The 25,635-nt window shown below is 44.6% G+C and overlaps 1 protein-coding gene across 1 annotated transcript in view; it reads left to right on the top strand.

Moving 5' to 3' along the window:
* The first annotated feature begins 780 nt into the window (after positions 1-780).
* Positions 781-25,635, top strand: part of ADAP1 (ArfGAP with dual PH domains 1) — a 138,602-nt gene continuing 113,747 nt past the window's right edge. Inside the window, exon 1 of the mRNA XM_083153130.1 lies at positions 781-1,177. Coding sequence (XP_083009256.1) covers positions 1,093-1,177 — 85 coding nt within the window. The 5' untranslated portion in view covers positions 781-1,092. The remainder of the gene's footprint in view (positions 1,178-25,635) is intronic.

A 25,635-nucleotide genomic window follows, 5' to 3' on the forward strand; every position in this document is an offset into this window, starting at 1 on the left:
ACAAAACTGTTTTTGGCCGTTTGTCGATCGCACAGCAGGAATCGGGACAACGTACACACCTATACAATCGAACGACCGTTCAACCCAGAATGGAAGAACGGCCCAACGATTATATATGTGTACCCAGCTTTAGACCTAGCAAACCAGTAAATTAAAATGATAAAAAAGTGACATTACTAATAAGTAGTGGAAAAATATTATATACATTCGTAAAGTCTGTGTTTAAAATGTCAACATACACAATGTCAACTAAACAATGTTAACTTGTACTGCATGTTGACATAATACATGTCAACATGCACATCTTGTAACATGTCCACATTGCCATAAGTTCATAATGTTGACAGTTAACCCCAATGCTAATGTCATACAATAATATTTTATCTATGTCAATATTACACCATTTAATAGTCATGTCGACATTATGAATGTCGACATAGTGGATCTTGACTAGGCAAATGCATATCCAGCACTACTGCTTATGCAGAATTATATTCATTTTATCCTGTGGAAAGTGGCAAATAAGAATAAGGACAGAGCCAGTAGGTAGCTGCTGTCAGAGCGTTTTCTCTATGGGTGGCATCACTGCAAGTGAATGACACATGGACAGAGAAAAGCTGACAGAGCCTGTATAAAACTCACTCCAATATTTACACCTATGATCAAAGCTGACTGGGAAGTCCCAAGTCCTTATAAGGTAATAAGAATGATGTCAGTCGATTGTGGAAAACCTAGAGGCCGTAATGCGCTCACACGCCGGCAGGTGGCGTCCAGGAGCAGCTGATTAGGACCCGACTTTCTTAGTATTGGGAGGAATGCGGAACCAGAACAAGTCACTGGTTTGCAGAAGAAGCAGAGTCCAGTTTGAATGGGAGAAAGGAGGAGCTGACATACTGTAGCAGCAGAAGCAGGTCTGATACCCAGACACATACATAATAATATCACTGCACTGGGCAGCTCTTGAGACATCCACCACCACCTACAGCAATGTGAGTCCCTCCCAGCTGTATCCCTGTGCTCTGTGTCACTCTGTGCATGGACAGCGCAAGCTGGGAGATAAAGGGATAGCTGGCTGGGCTGGCAGTGTACACTATGGCGGAGGAAGTGAACAGGAGAGCTCTGCTGGAGCTGGCCCAGAAACCTGGGAACACGGTCTGCGCTGATTGTGGGGCTCCAGGTAAGCACAGCTGCATCCATTGTCTGCATGACCCCAGCTGGGAGTGGGAGGTATTTGGGGGAGTGCTAGAAGGGCTCCCTGCTGTATCCCATAGTAACTAACAATAGATGGACTCGAAAGTGTCTCTATAAAGAGTAAGGGTCTGATTTTAATTCATTATACCCAGGTGGGAGTTGGCAATGGCATGGATTACTGGCAAATGGGCATTCCATTTTTATATGCCCTTTTTTTTTTAGGCTGGGGAAACCTGCTTTTATAAGGTGTTTGCTGCTGCAGAACCTCTTTGGCATTATCAGAAAACATTGTGACTCCACAAGAGGTTCTGCAGGGGCTGCGGAGATTAGCTTTCTGTGCCCCTCGTGCCAATGGTCATTGAAATGAATTGGCTTTGATATGAGAATGTTTTAAATATTCAAATGCATGCGAGGGACGAATCCTAGTTGGAGACATTATTATGTAAGGGGTAAATTATGGAGATATCTCTTTCCACATCCAGGCTTATACTGTATTTGATGTACAACATGGAAGTGCTGGGGGTTGGAGGTGCTGGCCTCAGTACACTAGTTTGTGCTTTGTTTTGGTAAGCACCTTTGATCCTTTCCTAGCTGGTTAATTACCCCTTTTTTTGTGCAACCTTCAGTTCTTCCATAATATTAGATCTCACAGGTTACCTGGCACCTGTGTTATAGGGTGGAGAAACTGTTGGCAGGTGCCATGCTCCACCCTGCCACTTCCATAATATTAGATTACATAGGTTACCTGGCACCTGTGTTACAGGGTTGAGAAACTGCTGGCAGGTGCCATGCTCCACCCTGCCACTTCTCAGTACACCTGACTCACTTCTGTGCACCTGCTGCTACAGGTAATATAACTTATCCATCTTGTCAACCAGCAGTCATTCTCTTAGCAAGTCTATAGGACGCGAGATCTAGGTTGGATAAATCTGCCAGCACAGACTTGTCTGACATGGTGTCAATTGTAAAAGGAAGTGGAAACGCTGTGAGCACACACTGCCTATAACACCCCGTCACACAGCCAGCCTACATTCCGGCTCATAATGCAAGGAAGGAGAACTAGAGAATATTTAACAGTTTGCATTGTAATACTGTGATTAACAAACATTTAACTGGTGCAGGTTTTCAGATAATACTTTTATAGAGGAAGGGAGAGTGAAACCTATCACACTTTTGGCCATGTCACTCAGCGTAGGAACCTGTGGTGAAATGTAATAGGATGAGAGAATCAGAAAGTGAGAGATTTGGTAAGAATCTCCAGATTTTTTTAAAGCGGCAATCATTTACACTGCAAAACCAGTTTGATTTTGTAAATGATTGCCGCTTTAAAGAACCTGGAGATTTCTTACCAAATCTCTCACTTTTGGAATCTCTCATCCAATTACATTCCACCCTAGGGGATTAAAATGGTCCTAGAGAGGTGGTGGAATTAATTTCTATCTGCCACCCAAATACCCCCTCCCCCATCAGGCGGAGCCAGGGCCACTGGTATGGTGTTTGACACTCCCTTGCAAACTGTAATGCTTTTCTGCTATAATTACTGTGCAGGGACAAGGTGGAGGTTGAACTAGTTCCACCTCAGCATTACAGGTGGTGGAACTCAGTCCCAACCCGTTCCCCCCACAATTTAACCCCTGGTAGGAAAACATGTGGCAGGTGTCGTGACCATGTTTTGGAAGCATTATTGCAACCATGGTATACATGTGTGGGGTTTGTATGTTCTCCCTCTGCTTGTGTGGGTTTCTTCAAGGTTCTTCAGTTTCTGGCCACACTAAAGACATGCTGTTCATTTTAAAGGCTTCTGACAACAGCTCCAATGGGGCAGGAATGGAAGTGAATAATGAAATGTTCAAGTTCTCCATAAAGCTCTCTAATATATAATAACACTATATAAGTAAAGGTTAATAATAACATGTAAGAAAAAAGCAGCAGGTGTCTTTATGCAGCAGTAAAAGCTACGGATGTTTGCTGTTAATTCAGAACTATGGAATCAGCTTTTTGCTGTACGCTTCTGCTCTGCAACCCAGCAGCAGAAATATGCCTGTAAATCACAAGTGTTGGGCCAGCTTCCCTATGTATCAGAGATTGCTTTGTTATGTGTACAACTGCACATATCATTTTACATGAGCTGTTCTGTGTGACCGTGACACAAGTCTGTAAAAGTGACATCTAGTCATGGCCTTTGGGCATTTGTTCCGCATTTGTACTGGAAGAGACAATATCTATGCTGGACCTGTTGTTGCTGTATACCTTATAAATACCCTATATATGAATTGTTGTCAGATATCTCTGGTTTGCATTTTTCCATTCTAATCATCATATTCATCAGTGACAATATAAATAAATAATAAATAATAATCAAAGGATTATATTAAAAAATCTGGGAATGAGGAGCAAACAGCCATTTCCCACTTACTCCCAAGTGCAGGGAAACACATGAAAGTGGTTACTTATACCATGTTCTCATTGCCGCCCCTGCAAAAACCTGGGTTTTTCTTGCCGGGTTTTTGGCGGGGCAGAGAGCATCGCAACTTTTAGACCCCGTTCCCACTGCACCTTAGACCTGGGAAATTCCCGTGTCTGACCCGTTCACACTGCTTCCCCTGGTCTGCCCTGCCAACAAGTGTGTGAATATAATAGCAGCTTTGATTGGCTGTTGAAAAAGTAGCTGTGATTGGCTGTATTAGAAAGCAGCTTTTATTGGCTGGCTGAAGATGATGTCATTAAAAGAGGCCTTATTTCCCCAAGCACATTGCATTTTGATGATGCCACGGGCACACAGGATTTTGGCAATGTTGTAGTAAACTGTGGAGTCCTTCACTGTGCCGGTCACTTGCTTATTAATTTCCTCCTCTCCTCTCACAGCAAGCAGCTCCAACACTTCCTCATCCCTCCAGTGCTCCATTTCTGCTCTCCTCGACGCAGCATTAAATGGACGTCACATGTCACCTGATTACATTCCCCAATCAGCTTGCTATTTTGCATCTTGTGTGAAAAACCCGTGTCTGTGCTGTTCAGACTGACGTACACCTGTGTATTACCCAGGAAAAACCCTGCAAAAAACCTGTGTGTAATTCCCGGGGCATAACACCCGGAAATTTCACAAAGACGCGTTCACACTGAGACGCGACACAGGAAATTACTGCTCGCCCTGCCAAATACCCGGGTTTTTTAGGCAATGAGAACGGGGTATAAGGGAAGTTGATTTAATCAAACAGCTCTCAACAAATCGTCTAAACAACTGTTATTGGGTGTAATTCCGCTACATACACTGAAGTGATCTCTATTGTCTGACTCCTTGGCACCGGCGTGTTTCGTTGTCTCTCCTACAGCTTTTTTTCACATTGCCAGATTCCCCCTCGACGCCCTCATCTATACCAACTTTGACAAAATATGTCCGGCCATCAGAACTGAATAAGGCCCAAGGAGACTGTTTTATTATATATGACAGTATACATTCTATCACCCTGCATTTTTCAAACCTATGCATTTCCTCTTCCCTGTCTGGGTTGTCGATCTCTGCTGTGGTGCTTCTAGCTCAGTGTGGTCTGTATCTCAGCACTGATATGCAGACCAGACCTGTGCTAGAAGCACCACAGCAGAGTGCGACATCCCAGGCAGCGAAGAGGAACTGCACAGGTATTAAAAGCAGGGTACTAGAATGATCACAAGACACTTGTATATTGTGTGTGACTGAGTGTATATAGAGCGGATCAGAATTGTGTTGCTGCATTGTAGCGCTGGGTGTACAGATTCAGAGACTCAGTGGATGTGATAACACACCAGCCAATTTGCTCCGATCAGCTGCAATTTCTCAAACCCAACCTGTAATTTGACAGCTAGGTGCTGATTAACTGCTCTGCTATCACCTCCCCCTTTATCACCACTTTATCACTACACCAGGATGTATACATCTGCCCCTCAGTCACACATAGATATACACATGTCATCATACAGTATAAGACATAATCAGCAGAGTCTCTATTAGCATCCTAGTCAGTGGTGCCAAGAGGGGGGGGGGAGAAAGTACTCTTTACCCAGACAGGAAGCGAGAGAGAACAAACTGCCACTGCATCAGCCTCTCTCCTCAGCTCAGCACACACTGCTCAGTGCTGTGTGCTGAGCTGTGAAGAGCTGCATTGGCAGCCTGCCCTCTCTCTCACTATGTGGATTTGCGATCACACCTGCACTCTGACAGATTAGACATGTGCGCTCCGTTCAAATACTCCTGCACATGCCCGCACAAACTATGTTTTGTTACATGCCTCCTCTATTGGTCATACCCCTCCCATTGACCATGCATAGGGATTATGCTCTTGTGGACAAGTGTTTTCTCTTCCTATAAGTGAAAATGTCATGCTTTGATTTACTTTATATATAAATATATATATATTATATTTAGCCAGATCTGTCACTCAACCCCTGTATGTATAACTTTCCCGCAAGACCAGTGTGATACACACCACCACCCCCTTGACATCACCTCCCCCCGCCCAGCCAGGGCTACAGTACATGCCCACCATCCACCATGGTGTATGTGAGCGGCACCCCCCGGACCCCCGCGACCCCCCCCCCTCCCGTGATCCCCCCCCCCGTGATTCGCGGACCCTTATGCATTTATAAACTGCAGAGATGTCAGTCAGACTTGTTGTACACTAGCACACTGTAATACTCCTGCTTCTTGCTGTCAGTGCTAATCGCCGTATGCTATTGTCTATATATAAAATGAGTGACTCCGGTTTTCTGTGTAACGTGATGTAACAAACGCCAGATGTATGCGCAGAGCTTGTCCACACGAACAGAATAAACCTATTGTTTGATTTATCAATACATTAATATATCAAAAATACATTTGAACCCTGTGAGTGCCAAGGGAATATGTCAAAATAGGTGTGAAAATTGCCAAGCAAACATTTGTATTCCTCATAATGACCTGTAGTGTTTACCTTACATAGAAAATATCATCTTTTTTTTACACAATATTCTTTATTTGAATGACTATAACAAATGTGAGTCACGCTGGAATTTCTCGCAGAATTGTTGGCACCTAAATGGTTAAGAGAAGAATATATAATTAGATCTAGGGCTGCAGTTTGCTAGGGCTATTTATCTCTCCTCCATAATTCCCTATTAATTATTACCGTGATTTGCTGGGTCGGTAGCTATTGTGTCATTGCTGGATCGCCAGTTATTTTATTATTGCGAACTCACTGGCTATTGTGTTATTTACTGGGTTTCTTGCTGTTGTTTCATTGCTGGTTCGCTTTACTGTGCCATTGCTGAGTCACTAGTTACTGTGTCATTGCTGTGTCGCTAGTTACGGTGTCATTGCTGTGTCGCTAGTTGCTGTGTCATTGCTGTGTCGCTAGTTACTGTGTCATTGCTGTGTCGCTAGTTACTGTGTCATTGCGGCTGTGTGGAGGGTTTTGTGGAGTGTGGAGGGTATTGCGGCAGACCTGCAGCGCTGGCTCCATTGCCCCGGTCAGCAGCCCCCACCTCCATAGACGGTACAGACTAGATCCCCTTCAGTTTTGATTACAGGATGTGACGTTCAGTGAGGGCGGAAGTTGTTAGATGCCCTCACAATGTTTATCTGTATTTCACGTAGGTGTAGGTTATTTTGTTTTGTTTTAGCTGCTTCGCTCGCCACAGATTTATATTCCCCCTCCAGGCATACTTGGACCCAGGGCATGGTGGGAAAATTGTCAAAACTGAAGGGGATCTAGATACTACCCTCCATAGACGTCACAGTGCACGGCGCAACCAGGTGACGTTACACAGAGCACACTCCCACCCACCCGCCTGCCCAGTTCCAGTATCAGCCAAGTTCAAAGGTTTTGACTCAGATCTGATAACCAAACCTTTGACAACCAGTTGATGATAATGGCATTGAGATTGACTGTAAGTGAAAATGCTGGGAAGGATTCCTAGGTCTTTGACATGATATGGGTAGAAAAGGGGAACTTATTTGTCCCTGCTTTGCCCCGTACCACCTACTATGCATTATACTTACCCCAGGGTCTTCCTCTTTGTTCTTGGGGATCTTTCCAATCCTTGGTGCTGCATTAGGAGCCACTGGTATGAGAGAGAGAGCGGTCCTCTATCAAACATATCTTCGCTCGAGAGTTCTTCAAATACAGTGGTCTTGAAAATAAGCCTGTAGGAGGGATGCAGTCAAAATCCCGACGGTCAAAATACCGACAACCATTGACCGACGGTCAAAATCCCGACATATAGAATGTAGATAGGTGAAAAAGTCAACATGACTTTCGGTCGACAGGTCGCGAGGTCGACATGGGTTTTTTCACTGTTTTCTGACCCGACATGTGCCGACAGGTGGTATTTCATGCCCTACCATCCACTAGGGCGTGGTGGAAGAATAAAATAGTGTGCCAAGCGCAGCGAGCCACCGTGCCCGAAGCAATGCGAGCAAGCGATGCGAGGGGCTGCGGTTCACTTCCAACTGTGTCCATGTCAACTGTGTCGACATTCAGGTAAAAAAACAGTGAAAAAACCCATGGCGACCTGACGACCGAAAGTCATGTTGACTTTTTCTCCTGTCTACATGCTATATGTCGGTATTTCGACCATGTTGGGATTTTGACCGTCGGTCAATGGCTGCCGGTATTTTGACCATCGGGAGTTCATACCGAATCCCTGTAGGAGGTTTGTTTCTAGTGATTTAGTATATAGATTGTAAGCTCCACTGGGGCAGGGACTGATGTGAATGAGCAACTATACTCTGTAAAGTGCTGCGGAATCTGTATGCGCTATATAAGAAACGGTTAATAAATAATTTAGTGTAGTCTTCTTCTTAATTAATGGTTAAATAGTTACATGGTTGATATTAAGATTGCATTGACATCAAATGTGTATTCAGATTTACATTATAGCTTTTTTTAGGAGCTTTGGTACCTTCATATGCTGTAAATTCTGGACTGTTCATCTCAATTTCACATTCTGTTCATTTTATGTATTTTTATCCAAAGGCAAGTAACAGTTATTTCACTCATCTGTTAATCCATATGTGCTTATTGAACAAACACATATGGATTAACATATCTCGAAGAGTTCCACATTAAATGAAAGCTTGACTTTAGGCACATGCAGTTACACGTATAAACAGAGGTAAGCCCCAATGGGTGTGGTATATGGTCCCGACAGTCGTTAGCCCGACGTCGCCGGGGATGGCCGGACTCAGACAGTGGGGCGAGCGCAACAAAGCACCTTGCAGGCTTGCTGCGGGCACGGTCGCTCGCTAGCCTCGCCACCTATTCTATTCTCCCTCTATAAGGGTCGTGGACCCCCACGAGGGAGAATAGCCGGTGGCCATCGGGACCCCGAGTGTCTGGGTTTTGACTGGTGGGATCTCGACGTCGAGGTAATGACTGTCGGAAACTGTTCGGCACCCGCCCCAATGGTCCATGCATTTATTGAGACCAGCCATTGGCTACTGATGTGGAAGGACAGTTACAGGTGTACAATCAGAACTCTTCTAACATTTAAGTTAATATTAAACGTCCTCTCAAATATTTTGCCCTTATGGGCTAGTTTCACGTTAAGATTATCGGTACTTGTGTACTTGCACTTTCAGAATCGGGTGGTTAGCGTAGCGAAGTTTTCCCGCGGTAGTCGCGTGAGCGTCCCTGTAGTCAGTTCCCTAGACTATGCGGCAGCGTCCCTGTCAGATGTAGCGTACTGTTCCCGCGGACAGCGTAGCGTAGTCAGTCAGCTGTTATAGTGAGTGCTACGCAGTTAGCGTATCTAGTACATTGAGCGGTACGCAGTTAGCGTAGTCAGTCAGCTGTTGGAGATTGATAGAGACACTGTGTGAGACGTATTGGAGTCATGGCTACGGAGAAGCTGACCTTATTTAATCTGCCACCGACTGAGGAGGATACTGTGGCATTTTTGCAGAGGCTGAAATTCCTGCCTGACACACAGACCTGCCCCAATGGACACCCTATGAGGCTGAGTGTCAGGGAGCGGATGTGGTGCTGTCATATCCATAGCTGCAGGAAGAAGGTCAGTGTCAGGGCTGCCCAGTGGTTAAGAAGGTGCCACCTGACGTTTGTGACATTGATCAGATTTGTCTTCTGCTGGGCAGAAGAGCTGATGAGCGTCCGGTTCTGCGAGCGACACCTGGGCATATCGCAGAAGATGACAGTATAACAGCTTAATGCGGGAGGCCTACACCTTCGACCTCCTGTCGCAGCCTCACCGACGTATTGGAGGGCCAGGCACCATTGTGGAAGTGGTCGAGAGCCTGTTCACCAAACGCAAGAACCAGGTTGGGCACGTCCTGCCTCAGCTGTGGATATTCGGGGGCATCTCCAGGTAGACCGGAGAGTGCTTCATAACGGCAGTTGAGAGGCACTTGCTCCCGGGGACCACTATTTATTCTGACTGCTGGAGGGCCTACAACACGCAGCAGTTGGAGCAGGCTGGGTACCACCACACCAAGGTGAACCACCGGTACCACTTTGTGGATCCGGGCACCGGGGTGCACACCCAGAACATAGAAAGGTTGTGGGGTGCTTGCAAGTGGCGCAATAAGCGCCAAAGGGGAACAGCGCGCCATCAGCTGGACTCATATCTCCAGGAGTTCATCTGGAGGAAGACAGTTGGTGCCGAAGACTCTTTCCTGCGCATCCTGCACGCTTTGACCCTGCTCCCCCAGGCAGAGAAAGATGATGCCGCAGAGGCAGAGACAACTGTGTCGACGTTGGCTGCTGTTTCTGCCAGTGCAGTTTCACATGAATTACTTTTAATCTTTTTTTTATGTGTTCTTTATTGTTCTTATTAAATGTATTGTTATTGAATCATTAATCCTTCTTTATTCTTCTTAATCTTCAGTAAATTTCAGTTAACAGTTAACACATGTTGTCATTACTGTCTCAGGTGTATGATATTTCAGGTGTGAATGTGTTCCTGAAACACCCCCACTATCCACGGCAGCCCGAAGTGTGGCCAGCATAGTGAGCTCCGCGAGGGGACGCGATACGCATCCTCCTGACCTTTTTATAGCCCCACTATCCACGTCGGCGTGGAGTTGACTTTACATAGTGTGGCGAGCGCAGCGAGCCACTGAGCCAGAAGCGTGGGGAGCGCAGCGAGCCCCGTGAGGGGACACGGAATACATGTGAAGTTATCTATGTCCCCTCGCGGGGCTCGCTGTGCTCGCCACACTTCGGGCTCGGTGGCTCGCTGCGCTCGCAACACCATATAAAATCAACTCCACGCCGTTGTGGATAGTGGGGGTATGAAAAGGTCGGGAGGACATGTACCTCGCTGCGCTCGCCACGCTTCGGGCTGGCGTGGATAGTGGGGGTCTCAAATGGAGGCATTTGCCAGCATGTAACATGGAGCACTGGCAAATGCCTCTTTTATTACGCATGAGATGCACTTGCGTCAGCACCCCTCTTTGTGCGTGAGACGCACGCACTCCCGAACACCTAGTTACTGTACCCAACCGCAATGGTTACAAAGACGCATGGGCGTCTCAGACGAACCAACGTATCACACAAATGGAGCGCCTGTCCACGACGTCCGCATTATCCCCTTTCCACAGATGACAGGATATCATGCGGGCGCCAGCGCTGAGTGAGAGGCACCCACAAGCTTAGCAAAGTGAGGCAGCAGTAAAAGTGAGGCAGCCATTGGCCAACATCTGCAGTCTATGAGCGCTGCTGCCGGCGCTACGCTGATAACGTAGTTTAGGCAGAATCCAAAGTTAGCAGCTGCCGCGAGCTGGCCATGCAGGCGCTACGCTGATAACGTAGCTTAGAGCTGGCGAGCTGCCAAGATTCAAATGGCAGAAAACAAACAGCGTAGCGCAGAGCTGGCGCCGTGAAAGTACACAAGTACCAGATTATCTGTTAAGAACAAATTATCTTTTTATTTTTAACTGGAACTTTATAGAAAAAAAGAAAGTAAAAGAAACATTTAAATACGAATTTACTGTACATTGTATTGCCATTAACATTATGGGCAGTATCCAATTAGCTGCAGTCATTTACCTCAGCTAATAGATTCGCCAGGGGCCATGCAATTAGCCCTGATACTCATCTGCATTTATCTGGGATTACGCTCAGACACGCAAAGCATAAAACATGATAAGCCACCCTTGGAACACATAGGATGGGATCCCATATCTTATTGCCTGAAAAATGGTGGACATTCTCTAGGTGAACTTTGACAAAATGTCAACACAAGGAAAAGGTGGACATGACAATGGTCGACACGTGAAAAGTCCGACATGAGTTTTTTACCATTTATTCCTTTTGTTGCACTTTTTTGTGCTTTACGATAAACATGGATTACAATTGGGAAGGGTAAAGCGAAGCTATTCGTGCCAGGGTATGGGCTACACTAATTGGGGGTACATGTTGATCGGTATTGACATTGACAACAAAAACAGTGAAAAACCTATGTCAACGTTTTCATTTGTCTATCTTTTTCCTGCCGATCTTTTGCTCGTGTCAGCCTTTTGCCATGTAAAGACTCCCGGGGAGCTGCAGCAGGGGCTGGGGACAGGAGAATTAAAAAAAAAAAACTGTCAAAAGACTTGCCGGCCATTGATTGGCTGAGGGAGCACTCTCACCCAATCAGCTGCCGGACAGACTTTTTCAAAGTGTTTTTTAAAATTCTGCTGCCGCTCACCGATGCGAATCTTAAGAGCCCAGAGATCAGGTAAACGCCGCCCCACCAATGTGTATACCCACTCCTATTCACAGCTGTGAATAAGTTCACAGCCGTGCACACAGGGGGAAAACCATTGGCCGGCAAAGCCTGTGTTTTGCGGGGCACTCCCAGAAATCACCAGCATGTCACCCCTTTCACTCAACTTGCGAATGGCCAATGATGGCTAGCCATCGCTTCCTTTGTTTCCATGGCCAGCTTGTGCAAGGGCACTGCAGACTGTGCGGTCACCCGATAACCGCCAGGGCTTCCAATTCGCAGCCCTGCGATCAGGTCTGAAACAGGCCCCTTCTTTGGATAAATTTGTGCCCAAATGGGACTTTGCAGGCATTTCTTCTCACGTCTCAGGAGGCTGCAAAAATAAATGCCAATTAGTGTAATTCAATTGCTCAGTTTTGCATCTCCCTAGTGGTAGCCAGGGAGCAAAACAATTGAATTGCCCCATTCTAAAAAAAAATTAAATACAATCTGGTAACACTTCCCCTTCTCTTAGACGGTTTCATACGTCTCCCAGTAGTGAGAACAGAAGCTCTGTGCATGGTGTGAAATTGTGGTCAGTTGGGCGGAAATCATGCACATTCAAGTCCTTTACTGGCAATATTCTTTTTTTTTAACCATTTAGGCAAACCAAGCTGGAACTCTTCTGTGAGCAGAAAATCCATTTATATTCATTTCATTTACAGTCGTTCCCCTTTATTTATTTTTTGTTTCCGACTTGGTGTTTTCTGGCCATCTCTGTTGCCCAAATAGCATTGATGTTCTAGTGACCAGCCCAAGAATGTTGGTGGCACAGTTACAGCCTTAGAAAATAACATTTTAGACATGCGTAAGGAATTAAACTGTGGTCGCATTCTGCAAAATGCGATCGCTGTCTAGATGATGGCGCTCTGTGGGCATCGACACAGCGCTTCTTGAGTGCTGTAAGGACAATGGGAGCATTTCCATACCATTGTCCAGGTGGTCACAGGTGTCACATGCAGCCACCCAGAACATGGCGACCCAACACCTGCCTTCGCAGCTACAGTAGGCCGCGCAGGCAGGGAGCTACCTTAGTTATGTGAGTGCTTCATTAGTCTGCAAAGCGTTTGCATCTTAGCAATGCGATTGCAACATTTTTGCAATCGCATTGAGGACAGGGAGTCGGCATTCCCGGGTCCAGGAACCAACATGCTAGAGAAAGCGGTTGTTGTTTTACTTTTTTTTGCCGTGTGTCTGTTATTGACAATCCATCATCCGATAATTTATTTGTCCTTGGATCATTTCAAAAGCTAAAAAAAAATAGTAGAGCGTCATCAGATTTTGATGAATATGAATTTTTATTTTAATAGATAAAATGAAGGCTGAAGTATTTGTTATGTCACAGGCACAAGCAGCATTACGCCTGGTATTTATTTGATTATCCTGATTGACACAGATTCGAATACACTGTACAGGGAATGCAAAATATCCTCTGAGGTAAATGTAATTATTTGCATAAGGCAAGTGCCCTTACATAAATAATTGAATATTCCACATCATCATGCAGATTTGGCACATCTGTATAATGCACATACCGTAATAGAATCAGAAGGGCGCACAGATTGATTAAACAGCCGTCAGAGGGCACTGTGGCCTTTCCCCATATTTTATTTTAATTTATATGGACACCTTCTGCAAAGATAACACAATAGGAATTGGACAGAAAGTGGTTGATAAGGTCTTTTAATTGTGGGCATAGATGGTGGTTTTCTGTTGGAGGCCAAACCTTTTATGGCGTGTAACTCAAAATAAGACATTTTGTAATATATAAACAAATAGTGTTGATAGGTCCTGGGCACTAGTTTCTGAGCATTAGATATGTTTCTAGGAACCATGTTGTGCTCTCTGTTTAAACACCTAAAAGTTTGCTTTTGTTTCTTTTCATTGTGAAATGTGCAACTGCAGTCTTGGGCATCCTTAAACTAGAGGAGAGAAGGTTTTGCACCATTAGAAGGAAAGGGTTCTTTACGGTGAGGGAGGGCAGTAAAGGGGTGGAACTCAATGCCTGCAGAGGTGGTGATGAGAGATACATTAAATACATTTAAGATCAGATTGAACAAGTACCTGATGGAAAATAACATTCAGGTCTATAATCAGCAAGTCATGGTCTCCTATAGAGTCTCCTATAGGGAATCCTATAGAGATGACTTACTCAAGTCAGTAGTTACAAGTTAGATAGGTTGAACTCGATGGACTAACGTCTTTTTTCAGCCTTAATTACTATGTTACTATGTCTGTCTAGTGGGAAGATAAGCAGGTTAAAAGAGGCCATATCCAACAAACTGGTTATGCTGTGATAGAATCAATATGTAAAATCTGGGGAGGGGGGGGGGGGGGTACATATCTAGGATTATTTAGTTCAATGAGTCTAGTTAAATAGGTTGAACTTGATGGACAAATGTCTTTGTTCAAGCTTATCTACTATGTTACCGTGTACTGTAAGTTCTGATTGGTGGCTTGTAAGGAGGCAGGAGGCCTGGCCTAAACATGCTTTTAGAAATCGGGGCTTGCACTGAGAAAAGAGCTTACTTTGAAGATGCAGCTGCTAGTGAAGTTGTCAGCTGCCTCACTACACGTTTCCATCTCTGTGTATAGTGTAGAATTTCCTTTCCAGCGTTGATTTTTCCTGGATTTAATTGATTCATAACCATAATCATTTGTAGCTGGCCAGTTGTCTCATTATATTTCTCCTTATATTGCACTCCTCTACCTGTTAGTCTGTGAGTATCTGATCATGGGCTTCTGCGCTTTGACAGACCTTCCAGGTTATTGTCTTGTCCACGATGGAGGTACACTGTAGATACTGGTGAACAAAGTAATGTTGATGGCTGACACAGACCATTTGGCCTATCAAAGTAGTGTATTGCTCACAGCAAATTGCTTCAGCTGTTCCCCTTAGTCACTGTCCATACAGGCCGGAACAAACTGCTTGAAGCCAGCCAATGTCTTATTGAAGACTGCACTCATTTCTCATGATTAACATTTAGCCTGGTTATTATGTGGATTCAACTAGGGCTGCTTTTTGCTACTACGCTATCTAGCTGCTACGGTATTGACAGAGTTGAATGAGGATTGCTATACATTCCTCCGAGTCCTACTTGAGTAGCTTGTACATAATTCCGTGTTTGATCAAAACATGTTCCCAATGGGGCCTACACACGACGTATCACAAGATCGCTTAAATGCCCCTACATCTTTCCATCTGTAGGGACCATAGTGATGTGCAGCCCCGCACAACGCTATCGCACGATGATTAATATCCAGCACTGGAGAACACTGGCCCTGACAGATCGCTCAGCACACAGCGCTGACACATTGCTGTGTGCTGAGCGATCTTGCGGAGGGTTCTGAGTGATCTAGCATCGCCCAGAACGCTTCAGCGTCTCCCTGTGTGTAGGCCCTTTTAGATGACCAAACTGGCTAACAGTCTTTGTTTTTGCAGAGCCACAAAGGAAGTGGTGGGCTCTCCCCTTAACCCTAAGAGAGCCAATATCTTTGTTAGATATGTTCAAAATATCCGTTAAAATTTGTTATATAAATCCAATTAGCACCAGTTGTGTAAACATAGATTATATTTCCTATATAAGGTAAACATAACAGGTCATTATAATGAATTCAAATGTTTGCTTGGCAATTTTTACACCTACTTTGACAAATTCACTTGGCACTCAAAGGTGCTTTGGGTAGTTTTGGTCTTGGCTTTTGCAGTTCTGTTTGTTTCTTGAGACCAGTTGCGGTTCCAGATGTGGGACTGCAGCACAATTTAGATGGGGTGCCATACCAACTGTCTCCCCCCCCCCCCCCCCCAATTCCAGCCGGAACTAATTTGCGGTTCTCATTTGTGGTTGGTGTGCCCCCTCATTTTGAACAGCCCCGCATCTGGAACCATAACTGCCTGGGTTGGATTTGGGTATATCCTAAACCACCTGACCGTAGCAATTACAATGGACAGTGACATTTTCTGCTACCCACAGCCTTTAACTCCCAAAAATTTATTTCACATAATTTAAAATGTAAATAAACCCAGGCTAAAGGCCTAAATGAGACATGATCACAGAGATGCTGATTGGCAGGCTGGGCAATTACAGGTGGAGCCGCTCTCATTGGAGCGGCTCCTGGCGATGTGATCGCCAACCGCCAGCCTGCTCCACCACCGCCCCTTCCACCGGAATGGGCGCACGAGACGCTTGCACGCCCCATTCTCACATCCCTGTCCTCCGGCCATGCCCCAAACCAGCATCCACCAGCGCTAGAGATATGCCCTGCTGGCGGGCGCAATGACAAACGCTCCATCTGTATCAATTGACTGCAAATGCATAAGGCCCATAGTACGCATGCACGAGGCCATTCTGCAATAAAATCTTGCACATTTGTTATCTTATGGCCATAAGCAAGTTGATTGACAGAAAGACGGCATTTGTGGGTGGTAACCAGTAGTGTCAGGGAAAAAGCAGGCGCTCCTACATGTTTTAGGGGAAGTCAGGTGACTTCAGTTCATGCCCCGTTCCCACCCTTTCTATCGCAGCCCATGATTAAGTCCTGGGCTACGCACAGACTACACACAGTAGAAAAATAATTTGTTGGAGAACGGCTGGCGAATGGATATCCAGCGATGAGCCAGCTGATTTTCGCAAGCCATGGTAAGCAATTGCACGAGGTGAGATTTCTCTCTGTCGGAGCGGCATATACCTGATCGCAGGGATCCAGAAATTAACAGTCCAACGTCTGCATCAGACCCTACTGTAAGTGGAAATAGGTTCAAGTAACTGTTTTACCTTATATGGGACTTAAAAGATAGATGCAGCTGATTTTACTGTCCTTATAAACCTTAAATTGCATGGGTGGCTGTTTTTAATTTAAAAAATATGGCACATGTATAAATGCTTCTCCAACAATGCAAAATCCCTGGAAATTGCCCTATAAATTTCTGGAAATGTCGGGTTCTTCCTAACACTGTAATCTTTATGACATATATTTATTTGAACGCAGTTTCGGTTAAACTCCCCACGGTTCCAACATCATTTCCTGAAACAATACGCACAGCTGTGGATTCAGTATGCAGCATATTAGAGGGATTCTCAGTTGGTGTAATGGGATCTATAACAGCAATAGATAGAAGCCTTTCACTTTATTACTCTATAAATTGAAGACATTTTTATGATCAGACCAGTGGGGCTGCAGCAGCAAGCATGGTTTATTGCACAGTTTTAATTTTGCTATTTATTCCCTTAAATCCCCTTTTGTTTTTCCCTTGTGCGCCTTAGCAATGTGTAAAATGTGTCAGCACTTCTATTAAACGTACATAAAATTAGAAGTGGGGATGTGTTAAGTTGTTTCCCACTGCAAGCAGTTCACACACGTTACGAACATTTCACACCCTTTTTTACCGATTGCCCATCTGTATAGAGTGGGAAAAGTCACTGCCATTTCTATATGGCCATGGAAGATGCTATAGAACAGTGGTTCTCAAACTCGGTCCTAAGGACCCCACACAGTTCATGTTTTTCAGGTCACCTGACAGCTGCACTCAATACTCACTGACACCGTTTAAACGATCTGCAAACACATGCACTGAGGACCGAGTTTGGGAACCTGTGCTATAGAACATAAACGGTAGTAGTGTGTTCCAGTTAAAGGCAAGACACTGACGGGGGAACAGAACACACTGTTTTGTTACAGTGGAGAGTTTTTTTTAATTAAGACATAAAGAAAACAGTATGTCCCCATGCCTATTTGATTTGGAGTAAAGAGACAATAATTGTGTCTGTATAAGGGAGGAAGAGTGGAATTTCCAGTCAAAATGTTTAGAATTGCCAGAAAACAGATAGACATCCACTACAGTATATCGATTCAGATAGAAAGTTGACACAGTGATAACATCATAGTGCAGCATCTAGCTCACAGCCACTGAGAAGGAGCTGGCATTTTCGTGTCACCCCCTCGGATTTTCACACCCAATGCTTTATACACTGCCCGAGTGCCGACACTGGGTTAGGCTACAATTGGGAATAGGGCTAGCCTTAGTTTAAGGCTAATGGAGTGGTTCCCACAACTTTCCTGAAATAGTGTGCCCTATAATTTCAGAATTTGTTTTCAACTCTCCCCTAGTCCAAACGTTTCTTATTGAAAAATTAAAAATATATATATTAAATTAAGTAAATTGTGCTTACCTGTCACCCTTAGGTTCTATTACGTGGTAGTAGACATAGTTGTGGTTCCATTTGTCGACGCATTTTATGATTAGCAGCCACCAGTACTTGGTCAACCCATATCGGCATACCCGGGTCTCCATCCCAGGTAAAAAGCAGGGTTAGAGACCCAGGAATTTCAACACGGGTTGAACCGTTCACACTGAAAAAAAAAAAACGTGTTAAAAGGCATATTACTGGGTAGAACTGTTGACCCGGGAACTTGCTAGCAGTGAGAACGGGGTATGAGTGTCTTGTAGCACCTCAGGGGGGTCAAGCACACAGTTTGGGAACCACTGGGCTAATGCAAAAAAAAAAAAAGACTGAAAACCTACACTTAAAGTATGTACACACAGTGCAATATGGTCGCTGACCAATTTTAGCTCATTATTGTTTAGATATATACAGTATAAATTACTCGGCAACCACTTTGCACCATGCACCGTTTTTACAGCGACATTTCAGTGCTGACTAAAAAGTCAGTATTGAAAAGTCAGGAGGGGGAACTCATGACGTGTTTTTTATTTTTTTAACACAAATCGCACATCTGCATTCATTTGTACATTTTCATGAGTGAAATTCACACATTTTCATGACTAAAAATCACACCGTATCACATTTTTCTGCTGCAAATTGGGATCCCATTAAATAGTCCATTTAAAAAAAAAATCCCAATTTGAAAAAATGCGATAAGTTGCAATTTCAGAACCTTACTAAAAATCGCATTCCTATAAATGTCACCCCAGATGGCTGTCTCTAACCCCACAGGGAACTGCCCTCTTGAGTGAGTGGATATGGGGCCTGATTCAACAACTCTTGGAAGGGTCCGAATTCGGCCCCATTCAGATGTCGGGGTGTTTGCACTTGCGCAAGTGCATATTTGCGCATATGCAGACCCCCGCAATAAACGGCTTTGGGGCCATTCGTTGCGGGAAGGGAGGGACGGGGCAGAAACACGGCTCACCCATGGGAATGGTAAAGCAGGCAGGCCGTTGCCTGCTTAGGGGCAGGTGGCTGATGTCACAGGACGTCAGCATCCGCCAGATTTTCACTGCTTCTGAAATTTCTCCATTGTGAGACGAATAAAGGAATTCTATTACCAACCCAACATGAATTACCCCCATAAGGTGAATGCTGCACATGTAGCTTAGACATTCATTACCTGATTGTTTATTGATGTTACCATACTATTTTATGGGCCATCTCTTATAAGGACTGTGGTTGTCTAGTCCTCCTTATTGCCACTACAGGCAGGGGGTGCTGTACTTCATAGGCATTATTTACAGCTTTGTGGGTCATCTCCTATGAGGACCATTCAGGACTGTGGTTGTCTGTTCCTCCCTACTGCTGGCAACAGCGAGGAATCACTGTATATATGTACAGCTTAATGGGCAGTCTCCTATGAGGACCACTCAGCACTGTGGTTGTCTGTTCCTCCCTACTGCTGGCAACAGTGAGGAATCACTGTATATATGTACAGCTTCGTGGGCAGTCTCCTATGAGAAGCACTCAGGGCTGTGGTTGTCTATTCCTCCCTACTGCCACTACAGAGAGGGGTCACTGTATGTACAGCTTCATGAGCCAACTCCTATATGAAGCAATTAGGACTCTGGCTGTCTGTTCCTCCCTATTGCCACTACAGTGAGGTACAGTATGGTTGTGTTTATGGTTTGTAGGTATTTGCTTCATTTTAAACTGCAAAGCTGATGAATACACTGGGAAGAATCCAATTGAACTCCCATCAGTAAACATAAAAAGTAGTCCTTAGGCTTCTATCAAGCAATTCCATCTACAGAAGCCTACTTTACATGCTATAAAAAGAATGTAGATGTCACTAAACCTCTTCTGATGCTGTAGTCATACAAACTTAATTCACACAGAAAGTGTCATAAAGGATAATGAGACTAGTAAACAACATTTTTTCCAACCTCTGAGTCTCCTCTTCTACTAGGTGCTAATTTGCCCTTCTCATTCCTGTACAAAAGTTTGATTTAACATTATAGTGCCTGTTGTTATGATTGCATGCCACCCAGAGGCAGAACTCTGGGAGGCAATGGAGTCATCTGCCGCCGGGCTCCTGCTCTCAAGGGGGCACCTCTCCTCCCCTGCAATTATAAATCCATTAATTGAAGGCCATTGATATCACTTCTGGGGTTCTGAAATATGTCTTCTATCTCTATCTCTCTCTATATGGCACATACTGTATATATGCCTGTTATATTTCATAACAAACATACAGTATAAACTTTATATATAAGGTTTTGTGTGTGCATGGGGGGGGGGGGGGGGGGGAGGCAATACACAACCTCACTTCACTTTCTTACAAGGTCTCCAGTGATTTTCCACCATCTCTTTCATTCAGACGTGCCACTTTCTTTGGCACTGCTCTTTTATGGCTACTATCCTACTTTTCCAACCATTCCTTCACTATCTCCAACTCTACTGTACCTCCCCTTATATTCCTGCTATTGTCCCACTAAACTCTGTCCTCCCCCATGATATCATCAGCTTTAGGTCTAATGATCCTTCCTTGATCTTTCTTCTTCTTTCATCTCACATCTCCATCTATCTCCTTTCCCTCTCGGTTTGTCTCAGTGCTTTTGTAACATGTATTAAGCTGCTTACTGTAAGTGATGTGATGTCATCAACTATTTCCCTTGAACTCCCTGACCAGTGATGGCTAACCTTGACACTCCAGCTGTTCTTGAACTACACATCCCAGCATGCCCTGCTACAGTTTTACTATTTGGCCATGCTAAAACTGATGCAGGGCATGCTGGTATGTGTAGGTCAACAATAGCTGGAGTGTCAAGGTTAGCCATCACTGTCCCTGACAAACTATACAGTGCGCACACACTGTATAGTGATTTTACAAAAGATAACTTCAACAAAACGTTTCCTATAGTTGCATATCAGGCCTGCACAAGGGACTTGAGGAATTTGGACCATTCCACTTTACAAAACTGTTTCAGTTCAGCAATATTCTTGGGATGTCTGGTATGAATCAGTCTCTTGAGGTCATGCCACGTCATCTCAATGGGGTTGAGGTCAGGACTCTGACTGAGCCACTCCCGAAGGTGTATTTTCTTTTTTTGAAGCCATTCTGTTGTTGATCTACTTCTGTGCTTTGGGTCCTGTTGCATCACCCATCCTCTGTTGAGCTTCAATTGGTGGACAGCTGGCCATAAGTTCTTCTGAAAATTGTCTTAATAAACTTGGGAATTCATTTTTCTGTTGATGCTAGCAATCTGTCCAAGCTTTGAGGCAGCAAAGAAGCCCCAAACCATGACGCCCCTCCACCATACTTCACAGTTGGGATGAGGTTTTGATGTTGGTGTGCTGTGCCTTTTTTTTACCACACATAGTATTGTGTATTCCTTCCAAACAACTCAACTTGGTTTTTATCTGTCCACAGAATATTTTGCCAGTAGTGTTGTGGAACATCCAGGTGCTCTTTTGCAAACTTAAAACGTGCAGCAGATTTTTTTGTGGACAGCAGTTCCTCCGTGTTGTCCTCCCGTGAACTCCATTCTTGTTTAGTGTTTTACATATCGTAGATTTGTCAACAGAGATGTAAGTCTTTAGCTGACACTCTAGGATTCTTGTTCACCTCATTGAGAACTCTGCGCTGTGGTCTTGCAGTCATCTTTACAGGACGGCCAATGCTATGGAGAGTAGCAACAGTGCTGAACTTTCTCCATTTATAGTCAATTTGTCTTACCGTGGATTGATGGACATCAAGGCTTTTAGAGATACTTTTGTAACCCTTTCCAGCTATATGCAAGTCAACAATTCCTAATCGTAGGTCTTCTGAGAGCATGGTTCACATCAGGCAATGCTTCTATAAAATAGCAAACTCAAAACTGGTGTGTGTTTTTTTTATAGGTCTAGGCAGCTTAAACCAACACCTCCAATCTCGTCTCATTGATTAGACTCCAGGTTGGCTGACTCCTGACTTCAATTAGCTCTTGGAGAAGTCATTAGCCTAGGGGTTCACATACTTTGTCCACCCTGGTGTGTTCAATAAAACATGATGACATATAATTGTTAGAGTGTTATTAGTTTAAGCAGACTGTATTTATCTATTGTTGTGACTTAGATGAAGATCAGAACATATTTTATGACTAATTTATGCAAAAATCCAGATATTTCTTAAGGGTTCACATACATTTTCTTGCAACTGTATGTACCCGGTAGCAAGGCGCAGGAGCCATTTTCCCATAGACCTGAGCATTTGTACCAAACTGGCACAAAGCCAGAGTCTAAAGTGCTGCATCCACTAAACAGAGATGAGGGGAATGCAAAGAGCCTGCACAGGGGCCACTCCTCTCTCGCTCATGCCTCCGGGATCCTTCTCCTGCATCGCCTGGACTATTATTCTTTTTTCTTACACTCTTCTCATAAATATATCTTAAATGCTGCTGCTATTTCTCACTAAATCATCCTCTGCTTTTCCACTTCCTTGAATGTGAGATGAACTTCCTCTGCCCTCACATACAATAATCTAGTTTATCACACTCTGTCTCTGTCACACCTCTCCTACCCACATCAGTAGCGGCTAGTTCCTATCTTGTGAATGCAGTTTGGACCATATGATCAATGGATCATACCATGTGGCATTGGCAGCATCAAGGTCAGTACAACACCGATTTTACTATCCATGCCACCACCGGTTGCCTTTAGTAACCAGGTGGCGAGCAAAGCGGAGCAAGGGTACACTTTGTGTGTCCCGTAGCTACTTTCAGCCTCCACCTGCCCTCCCAGCTCACATGGTATGTCCCATCAGTCAGAACATTTACTCCAGAACATTTACTCAAGAGGATATATACACAATCCTTTTTTTTTTTTTTTTTTCTTTCCTAACCAGATTTACCCCTCCCTGTTGGCACCTGAATGACAGACCTCTGATTGAGCAGCTTACCAATAAAAATGTTGTGCAGTTGAGAGGCATAGATGGGTCAGCAATAGGAGGGATTGCTGACACCTGAGTGCCATTGGAGAAGCCAGGGGTATCTCCAGGTAAGCTGGCTCTCAGATGTTGTAAAGCCATTATCATGTGGCCTTACACTGGGCTATTAGGCCCATAAATTTGTTATTGTGCATGGGATGGGTTTGGGAGTGTGATTCCCCCTTTGTTGGTATGGCTGGTCTGCTCCAGGGTAGCACACCCTAACACTTTATTAACATTTATGTTTTTTCCCTATTGTATGTATTATTTTAATCACACCTTCACCTCCCTACATAGCACTTATGTGCTTCTTATTTAACACTTACTAATTTTCATTTGTGTGCTGCCCTGGAGTAGTCAGCCTGTGTCGGCATGTTGGGGGCCCACACCCCAGACCCATACCCAGTGTTAGGGACCCCCAGTGACAGAGACGCCTTGACGTACGGCCTGGGGGCTTAACCCTATATCTGCAGATGTATGCAACCAAGATCTCTGTATTGTCTGATTATTATATGTATATTTCTCATTCAGTGTGCAATAGGGATACAAACTGTTTTTCTATATACACAATCCACCTACATCTCTTCTCAGTCCTCACTTCTGCACAATATTTCTGCCCACTCTTTGAGTACTGCCTCAGGTGTCCGATCTGGCTGGGTGGAACAGAAATCTGGTAATTTATGGGAGCAAATGACCATGTGCTTCGAAATGCTGGAAAACTGACAAACGGTCATTCAGATATTACCATATTTTTGTTTTTAACAACAATCTGTTCACTCAGAAAGCACATTATCTGCTGTCACTTGAAATGCTGACAAGCCTTCCCACTGTCAGAAGTCACTGATGAATGAATCTCAGAATTTTAAAGTAGACCATTATAACAAAGCTTTATTCTAGAACTAATTAATGTGCATACATAACACACTGCACAGTACCACCCACACATATCTAAGTACCACTTGCATGTTGATCAGTATTACTGGCATATTGCTCAAAGCAGAATGAGCATTGCACAGTACCACCTGGACATGGTGCCGGATGATGCTCCAACGGGGTATCCCGACTGCCGGTGCTCCGACAGGGGGGATCCCGACTCGCAGGGGCTATTCTCCCTTATGGGGGTCCAAACCCCCATAGAGGGAGAATAGAACCTGTGGCAAGCATAGCGTGCACCAAGCCCGCAAGGGGCTTCTTTGCGCTCGCCTCCCTTGTTGGAGCACCGGCAGTTGGGATTCCGACATTGGTATACTGACCGTCGGGATCACCCCTGTCAGAGTCCCGTACATAGAATTAGTACTGCCTGCAAATGCCTGGTGGGAGAGAACAACCGGATCCCATGCAAAACTACTAATACCCCTTTCAGACAGAAAAGTCTGAAAATCCCAGCAAATACACGGCATTTCAAATGACGGGTCATCCTGACCCTCCTTCACCAGGAGAACAAATTACCGGGTTGAAAATTACTTCCCGGTAATTTTATGAATAACACAGGTATTTCTTCTGTGTTAAAGGGTCAGAAAAACACAGGATTTACGATCCGGTGTGCCCTTTCACATGGAAAAAGGACCCATGTTATTCACGTAATTACCGGGTAGAACTGTTTCACCCGGTAATTTTGTTTTCTGTCTGAAAGGGGTATAACATTGGGGGCAAATGTAATAGGATGTGAGAATGAGAAAGTGAGAGGTTTTGGGAGAGTTGTACCATTTTTCTTTAAATGTCAATCAATTATTCTAAATAAAAACAGTTGGATTTTTGCTCTGTATTAAAAAAAAAAGAAATCTCTCACTTTCACTTTCTGATTCTCACAACCTACTACATTTGGCCCTGGGTTTCTTATTTTGCCGAAAAAGACTCTTAAGGGGCATAGGGGTAGATTTATCAATTGGCGCTGTGGGGCATATGCGCTATCCCGGTGGGCTAAAGCAGGGGATAGCGCTTCCCCTCATCTATTAAACCCGCTGTGCGGGTACTTTAACGGCGGCGCTACGGGGCAGGAGGGATAACGTTATACGTTATCTAACAGTGGGTGCCTGCCTAATATCCGGAAAAGAACCAGTGGGCGCCTTCTGTACACTAAAAAATGTAACCCGACCGACACTATTCACCGGTCCCTGGTCACATCTCCCATTGAGAACTTGATCCCTGCTACGGACATCCCCAGCTACTACGGCACATCTCCACACAGCCTGCCGCAGATACGGAGGACTATGCGCTCACGCCTGCATGAGAGCTGAGCACAAGCTTACTGCACTAAGAAGGTACAGTCACAGGAGACGGTATATCCACATTCACAAGCGGCGGGTCGGCCGGAGCAGCAATTGCTTAAAAGTGGACACCATACAGCACCTTACCTGACGTATCCATCTATCTTGTGAGAGACAGTGCCATTCGATTTGCAGCCATATGCCACTACTCATTGTTGGGCTTTCCATACAGAGTGACGAGTAAGTGATCTACTTGCCCCTGTCTGATCCATTTCGGGATTTACCCAATATTGCATATATTGCCACCTGTTCTCTGGGAAAGATCTTGACCACCTGTGGGACTATAAATATCGGTTCTACCCCAACAACTATACCATCCAAT

This window comes from Crinia signifera, chromosome 7, assembly GCF_055691185.1.
Source record: "Crinia signifera chromosome 7, ASM5569118v1, whole genome shotgun sequence".
NCBI classification, from domain to species: domain Eukaryota; kingdom Metazoa; phylum Chordata; class Amphibia; order Anura; family Myobatrachidae; genus Crinia; species Crinia signifera.